The sequence below is a fragment of the Bison bison genome, unplaced genomic scaffold, assembly GCF_000754665.1.
Source record: "Bison bison bison isolate TAMUID 2011002044 unplaced genomic scaffold, Bison_UMD1.0 scf7180017864371, whole genome shotgun sequence".
Lineage (NCBI taxonomy): Eukaryota > Metazoa > Chordata > Mammalia > Artiodactyla > Bovidae > Bison > Bison bison.
The window spans coordinates 12,360,145-12,367,816 of record NW_011494943.1 but is presented as its reverse complement, the minus strand read 5'-3'; the positions used below and the strand labels follow the sequence as shown (position 1 = coordinate 12,367,816).

At 62.3% G+C, this 7,672-nt stretch overlaps 2 protein-coding genes across 2 annotated transcripts in view; one reads left to right on the top strand and one right to left on the bottom strand.

Annotated features, from left to right (window-relative positions):
- STRA13 (stimulated by retinoic acid 13) overlaps nucleotides 1-3,517 on the top strand; it is a 3,745-nt gene extending 228 nt beyond the window's left edge. Inside the window, exons 2-5 of the mRNA XM_010856341.1 lie at nucleotides 2,286-2,337; nucleotides 2,536-2,589; nucleotides 2,868-2,956; nucleotides 3,045-3,517. Coding sequence (XP_010854643.1) covers nucleotides 2,286-2,337; nucleotides 2,536-2,589; nucleotides 2,868-2,956; nucleotides 3,045-3,059 — 210 coding nt within the window. The 3' untranslated portion in view covers nucleotides 3,060-3,517. The remainder of the gene's footprint in view (nucleotides 1-2,285; nucleotides 2,338-2,535; nucleotides 2,590-2,867; nucleotides 2,957-3,044) is intronic.
- Nucleotides 3,518-4,692: 1,175 nt separating this feature from the next.
- Nucleotides 4,693-7,672, bottom strand: part of ASPSCR1 (alveolar soft part sarcoma chromosome region, candidate 1) — a 28,734-nt gene continuing 25,754 nt past the window's right edge. The window contains exons 14-17 of the mRNA XM_010856539.1: nucleotides 5,424-5,475; nucleotides 5,124-5,193; nucleotides 4,872-5,047; nucleotides 4,693-4,789 (exon numbers count right to left, since the gene is read on the bottom strand). Of these exons, the coding sequence (XP_010854841.1) occupies nucleotides 4,776-4,789; nucleotides 4,872-5,047; nucleotides 5,124-5,193; nucleotides 5,424-5,475 (312 nt within the window). The 3' untranslated portion in view covers nucleotides 4,693-4,775. The remainder of the gene's footprint in view (nucleotides 4,790-4,871; nucleotides 5,048-5,123; nucleotides 5,194-5,423; nucleotides 5,476-7,672) is intronic.

Below are 7,672 nucleotides of genomic sequence, written 5' to 3'. Positions count from 1 at the left end.
GCTGGGGGATGTGCACGGGCCGGCGGGGACGCTGCGGCTCCGGCTCCCTGTCTGATTCACGTGCGGGTCCTGAGCCGGCACCCCCGCTGCCATCTAGGGTGAGCCGGTTTCCAGAATCCGGCAATGACCCGCATCCCGAGCGCCCTTCGTCCTCCGTGGTCCCGTGGGCCGGTAGCAGAAGGTTGAATGGGCGCCCTGGTCTGTGGCCAGACGGAGGGGGTCTGCAGAAATCGCGCAGGGGTAGGTGCTGGCACAAATGCAGAGAGGCTCAAAGAGGAGCCTGGGCCGCCCTGCCCCTCGCCCCGCGGCTACGGGAACGGCAGGACTCTCCACCCTCAAGGGTTTAGCGTAGAGCACAATGCGGCCCAGCTCGCTGGTAGTCTCGGCTGTGTATTCTAAAGCTTCTTTTTGGCCTTTTTCCTGTCACGCCAGCCCTGTGCTTTGCGTCTTGATTTAGCCGGGCTGGCTCTACGAGTGCTCTTCTTAGCAACACACGCAGCAGTCAGGCACTGGATATGCACCAGGCATGAATTAGCCCGTGTAATGCTCAACACCCTAGGACATGGGACCTAGTACTGTCCCTACTTGCCAGTGGGAGAAATCAGCAGAACTAGGGTCAAACCCAGGCCATCCACTTCCAGAGTAAGCCCCTTTGCTCTGCACCTGGCGAGTGCTGCTCTGGGTGGATGGATAGGGAGGCCTGCCACCTCCCATACACTGCTGGCTATGAGTGATCTGACTCTCACTTTGATACTCTGCCTTAAGGTTAGAAGACACTGAGCCCTTGATGTCAGGTCTTTGTGAACCTGGGGCGGGAAGGAGTATCCCAGCCCCTTGTGAGCGCTGCCTTGTCCAGCCTGTCCTTAGCGGGGATTTTCGCTCTTTATCACCAAGAGCTGGGGTTGTGGCCATTACCCATGACCAGGGCTGTCCCCTGAGGGTGACAGGGAGGAGAAGGGGTTGTGTTGCCTCCACACAGTGGGACAAAGGCTGACCACGTCCCAGGTCCCATCCTCCCATCTGCAAGTTTAGGGAATCTCTGCTCCCAGCTGGTGTTGATCCCGTTGTCACGACCACCCCATGCAGCTGCCCCCCAGCAGCAATCCGACTAATTTAGCTCTTCGCCTGGGTCTGGGAGCTGGTGGAGCGGTAGAGCCTTCTGGGCCCTTCCTGGTATTTTCCAGGTACACAGGCTTCCCCGGTGGCTCACTTGGTTAAGAATTTGCCTGCAATGCAGAAGACCCATGTTCAACCCCTGGGTTGGGAAGGTCCCGTGGAGAAGGGAATGGCAACCCACTCCAGTATTCTTGCCTGGAGAATTCCATGGACAGGGAGCTGGCAGGCTACAGTCCATGGGGTCATAAAGAGTCAGACACCGCTGAGTGACTAACACTCCAGGTACACAGTGAGTAGGACCAGCAGGTGGCGCCAGGCTCCCGTGGTCACAGCTGGAAGGGTGAAGCTGCTTCAGCGCTGCCCAAGTGACCCGTGGCAAGCTCTTCCCCTCGGGAGCTGGGTCTCCGGCAGGGTCCACTCCCTCCCCTCTGCTCTCCAGCTTTGCTGAGCTGCACTGGGTGAGGCAGTGCCATCTCCATGGCCAAGGCTGGAGGCCTGGTGGGTCCTCGGCTCACCTCTGCACGGCACCTGGCTTCTGGGCACCCACTGCTGCTGTCCTACCTCCCCAGGCACTCTGCGGGCTCCTCATTCACAGCTCCTTCCAGCTGGTCCCTACCCTCAGCAACCTCCCTGGGTCCTCTACCTTGACTGCCCATTGACAAAGGAGCCTGGCTCCTGCTCAGCTCTGAGGTTCTCACAGTACCCTTTCCCATTACAGGAAGATACCCTTCTCCGTGTTGTGCTGTAGGCCCCAAGGAGGGACCTGGGATGGAGCTGGCGCTGTGCTCAGAACAGGGTCTGGCAAAGCCAGGCAGTGTTAGTGACATGGGCAGGCCTGTGAAGGGGCCCACTGTAGGGAAAGCAACTTGTCTCTGGGGGCAGGAGCACAAGACCACCCTGGATACCATGAGGACTGGAGCCCCAGAGCAGTGGATAGGCACCTGGGCTGCTCCCTTGTGTCTGCCACACGCATCTGATTTCTGGCTCTCCTGGAGGCATTCGCAGGGAAATATCCCCCCACGCCTAGTCCTCCACCCTGGGGAGACCCAGCCCCACAGACAGCATTTCCAGCTGGAAATTATAACCCCGTCCCATCCGCAATGAAATGATGAAAGGGTCAGCAGGAGGGGTGGGGGAAGCGGCTCACTGACATGCCCTCTGTTCCCCAGGAGCTGGTGAGCAAACTGCTGCACTTGCACTTTAAAGACAAGAAGACCAAAGGTGTGTGAGCCCGAGGCAGGGGTGGTGTTGGGACCCTGCGCTGCAGCTCTGAGGGAGCCAGGGCCTTGGGGAGGGCTGGGTGGACCAGACAGAGGGCGGAGGTCACCAGCCTGAGCCTGAGCTTAGTCCTAAGTGGTGAGGGCGGAGTGGGGTGGCAGGGAGAGTGCATGCTTGTAACCTGCTCCCTTTGCCTTGCAGTCAGTGGGGATGCGCTGCAGCTTGTGGCCGAGCTGCTCAAGATCTTCGTTGTAGGTGAGCAGAGGGACCCGATAATGTCCTCTGGGTCCCACCCAGGCTTGTCTGGACCATGCGTGATCCCTTTCATTTTTCAGTGAGGCTATCAAGACACCTTTTTCCCATTTTCCCACAAGCACGTTGTCCCTGAAAATTTCTGTATTTCAGAAGCCCCAGCCTCAGTCTTCTGAGCTGTCAGCTGGCACAGGGGTGGGGAACAGCCAGGGGTGGCCCAGGGGGGCTGGGTTCAAGCCCCCCCAGCTTTCTCTACCTTTCTTCCCCCGGCATCACGGCAGAAGCGGCCATTCGCAGTGTCCGGCAGGCCCAGGCAGAGGGCCTGGCCCATGTGGACGTGGAGCAGCTGGAGAAGGTGCTGCCTCAGCTGGTAGGTGGGCCTCCAGGAACAGGGCCTGGGCTGGGAGCAGGTGGGTGGCCCACACCCATAAGGCTCTGAGTGCGCCTCTCCCCCACAGCTTCTGGACTTCTAGGGTTTCGACCCTCACTGTGACCACCCGTTGGGAGCCGTGGCCTCTGGCTGCAGACATGACAGAAGCCGCTGACCCACAACGTTCTCCTCCAGCTCCCAGCAAACCACCCCTCTTCCCCAGGTCATCCCTTCTGCCTGCTGCTGACAGCCAGGACACAGCATGTGGAGGGGAGGGGTTGCTGACAGGATCAGGTGCCAGGTGCCCACCCCACTCCCCGGGGCAGCCAGGCGCCCACCGTGTGAGAGAAGCATTTGGTCACTGGGAAGCGGGTGCGGGAGACCCGCCCGCCTGAACAGGTAGCCCATCTGTCCTCCACAAAATGGTGTGGTTCTGCCACTGGTACCAAAGCTAATGTGTCACCTTCTAGCCATCTGATACTCCCATCAAAAGATGTTTCCCTGAGCTATATATTTGTTTTCAACAAAGCAACATCAATAAATCAGAGCCACCTCCCCAGGCACAGCCTCCTGTTGCCATTAATCACCCAAAGTCAAGTTGCTTCAAAGCTGGGAGAGGACAGAGTAACAAAGAGCATGTGTGAGTACCCTGCCGTGGGCCGGGCTCGAGGGGCTGTGAAATCGGAGCCCTCGCACGTGTGGCTGCTCGCCTGGGATGGTGCCTCTGCCATGGGGCTGCCGTGGGCGTGGGGTGCCACCGACCGGCCGGGATGCCCAGGGATGTGTGGGCAGGGCTGTTCAGAGGGAGAGGGGTCACGCCAGTGGAAAGGACCACTGCCCCCAGGGCCCAGGCCAGGCAGGTCAGGGCTGTTCAGGACCTGTTAGGAGCCCAGTTAGGAGGCTTGGCTGCCCTCTGGGGCCCAGCAACCACCCCACCACCCCCCCCAGCACCTACCTCCCATTAATTCTGAAAGCTGCCTGGACTTGTCAACCTAGGATTGAAACACCCCAAGGGCTCTGGGCTCAGTGACCTCGGAGTCAGGACTCTCATGGAGCAGCGGGATCTGGCCTGCTGGGGAGGGACATCTGCCCAACTGCCATGGGCACCCAGGAGCCCTGCCCCCTCCCCCAAGGGTGGCATAGGTAGGGGGCCAGCCCGCCCGTCCTCCCTAGTTTAGCCCCACTGGCTCCTTCCTGCCCCGTTCCCCGCCTCTGTCCGCCATCTTCCTCTCCCCCCTCCCACAGGGAGTCTCAGGGCTTCAAAGCTCTGGGCGCATGTGGAAGTAATTAGACCTGAGGGGAGAGGCTGGCGACAAGTGCCAGGGCCCGTGCCCCCCCCACAGCCACTTTGAAGTGCACTCAGACGGTGGGGCGGGCAGGCCCCGGGAAACCCCAGGCCGCCCCGCCCGCCCCGCCCTCCGGGGGTGGAGGCAACATCCTCTCTCCTGTCAGGGGCTGGGGGCCTGGCCTGAGCTGCAGCCAAGCGGGGGACGCCCGGAGGCCTTTCTCCCCAAACTCGTGTCCTCCACAGAGAGAGAGCTGTTAATGTCAGTGAGGTTCAAAACCAAAGGGCAGGCAGTTCAAGGAAGACACCTGTGTCCTTAACAAGAACAAGCCCCGGCAAGCAGCCTCTGGGCTCACGTATCGCCACCCAGCTAGGCTGGGGGCCTGTGGCTGGAAGCTTGGCGCAGAGCGGAGGACCGAAGGACCCTCCCCTGGAAAAGATGACAGGAGGGTCTCAAGAGAGGCTCGCGTCTTTATTCCCGCTCAGGGTGGGCAGGGGTCCTGTGGCTGGCAGAGTGGGCACCTCTGACGGCTCTCACCTCTTCCCGGCTGCAAGGCAAACACAGGGTGACCTCGGGGCCCCGGGCCCCTGCCCGTAGCCCCTCCCTGCCCGGCCACGCCCCCAGGGTACCTGGCAGCTTCAACCACTTGGGCACTTTGCCCAGATCCCTCCTCACAGGCTGCGTTGTCCCCCGGCTGGGCTCAGGGGGCCCCACTGCCCCTTCCTCAGCAGCTGGCTCCAAGTCAAGGGGTGCAGGGTCAGGGGCTGGCGGTGGGGGCGGGCTTCCCACCGCCCTGGACATGCACCTGAAAAGAGGGCGTGAGGGCCGAGGTGCCGGAGGCGGCGCTGCACCAGTGGCCCCCCGCCCTCGCGAAGACCCACCTGGCCACGAGCACGTCGGCTGCAGACGGGGAGACAGTGTGTTCCAGCAGCCTGGGCTCCAGGTAGCTGCCTGCAGGAGGCCCGGTGCACCCTCAGGCCACAGACAGGACCCCACCTGCCTACCGCTGCTTTGCTCTGGGAGGGAGTATGGCCCAACCCTGGGGAGCAGTAGGGTATGGGGGTATCGGGGCCACAGGTCTCCCTCCCAGACCCGAAGTCCTCTGCTCTGGGGCATCTCAAGAACTGGAAGTGGGGCCCAGGGCTGGTCGGCACTGGTGGGCAGAGAGGGACCCTACCCACCTGTTGGCTCCTCAGGTCCAAAGTGCACAAGGGCAGCGGGGAAGAGGTTCGCCTGCAGGGAGGGCGGAGAGGAGCTCAGGGACCAAGTGGGCACTGTGAGGCACAGGATGGCAGGGAGGAGCAGGGAGGGCTGCAGCCCGCTTCCGTGCTGGCCTCACGGGCACCGCATCTCTTAGGCCCAGGGCTCCACTGAGGAGGCCTACAGCCCCACCAGGCCCCTCCCATCACACCGCCCGCTGCCCAGCTTCACCTGTTCCTTCTCTGGCACCAACCCCAGTGTGAGCCAGGCCAGGGCATCAAACTACAGGGTCCTGCCAGGGCCCAGCCCCAAGCACCAACTGAACAGGAAGCTCCTATGGTGTGCGTGCTCTGGCATTTTTAACTGCCTCCCCTTCCTGCCCAGGTCCCAGGGTCAACGCTTAATATTCTGAAGGCTGTGGCCACCCCCACCCTCACCAGAGACTACAGGAGACATCGAGAGGTCAGAGGAGATGCGGATGAACAGAAGTGCATGGATGGGGATGGGGGCATGGGGGCACAAGGTGGCCGCCAACACAGGCGCAGCCCGCTGTGCCCCCACCAGCCCCCCCGACGTCTGCTGCCCAAGAATGGAGGGGGGACCCTGCAGGGGCTGACAGGTGAGCCCGGTCCACTGGGAGCAGCTGGATGGGAGGCGGGTGCGCCATGTGCAGGGCTCTCCAGGGGGGCCCAGGCATGGGGAAGTGGGCAGGGGGCCTCTTGGAGCCAAGCTGCTTTGGGAGCCTGGGCCCAGAGGTGCCCCCAGGCCTACTGCCTTGACCTGAAAGCTCACATAAGGGTTCCCTGACTTGGCACTGGGTCACCTTATGAGGAAAAGCCAGTGCTAGCCAGTGTGAAGCCCCTCCTGCAGGGTAGGGGGTCCCCACATTCTTCCTGGCACCCTGTCCGTGGGGGTGGTGGCACAAGATTTCCCCTCAAGGACTGGCCCCACCTGCACAGGACGCATCACACGGCCCCTGAAACGTCCCTGGAGGCCTCCCAGGCAGGAGGCCAGACTATGGTGCAGAAATCAGGGCTGTAGGAGAGGATCCCAGAGCCCCCCAGCATCATCACCTGCTTCCACTCCCACCTCTGCGTCCGAGGCAGGAGTGGCTGCAACCCCCAGAGATGGCCTGAGGAGAAGCAAGGCCACCACCCACAGCCGTGTCCTCAGCCCTTGGCGGAAGGGCCGCAGCTGCCAGCTGAGCGTGTCCTCTCAGCTCTGAGCTCTTGGAATTGGGTGGGGACTATTAATAGAAGGAAGCTTCAAAGACCTGGAATGCTGGGATTGCAGGCAAAGCAGAGGGACAGAAAAGGGCCATGAACGCTCTGAAACCCCACTCTGAGGCCTGGGATCCCAGCCTGCTGTGGAGGGATGGCCTGGATGGTGTTTGGGGGCTGCCCCCGGCCCTGGAGGCACCGGAATTTGGAGGGGCTGGAAACAGGTAGGACAGTGCCTCAACCTTTCTCAGGTGGCCAACCCACTAGGCACTGGTAGGATCGTCCCAGTGGGGCCGTATAGGGGCTGCAGAGCTTAAAGCCTTAAAGGGCCCCTCTGGGCCCCTCAAGGCAGCTCTTCTGGAACCTGGTCTCCCTGCTTGCCCTCTGCACCTGCTGGAAGCCCCCCACCTGCCAGCTTGTGTCCCAGGGGACAACCCCACTGGAAAAAGGGGTGAGTAGAAAGCACAGAAGACCACCATGACTCCAGGAGGGAGGCGCACCCCTCTGGTCAGGCTGACAAAGTTCACAGATCGTGGTAGTCTTCAGGGCCCTCTCAGGGCATCACCAAGGGGTGGGGCTTGATGCTGGGGCTCTGGGGGAGGCTGTGAGGGGAGCTGAGACAGGAGCAAAGGGAGGTCCCTGAGGCTCGGGGCTGCACCAGCACAAAGGGGGCTCGGACCCAGGAAGCAGGTATGACGGGGGCTGTTGGGGACCTCTGTGTCCATGGATGGCATCCTTGGCAACCGCCCATCCTCAACCTCACCCATCTTGCCCAACAGTCACTCTCCTGGCCCCGTGACCAAAACAGGCAGCTAGGCTTCCAACCCCAACACCCACCCTGAGCTGTCACTTCCTGGGGCGCAGGACTGGCCCCCAGGCAGCCTCCAGGGCAGCCGGCAGCCAGCACGGGGCCTGCCAGGGACATGAAAGCCGGCAGCTTCCGCGCCCGCTCACCCACGGGAGGGAGGAAGGCTTCCTTCCCTGAGCCCTGCCAGCTCTCTGATCGCGGG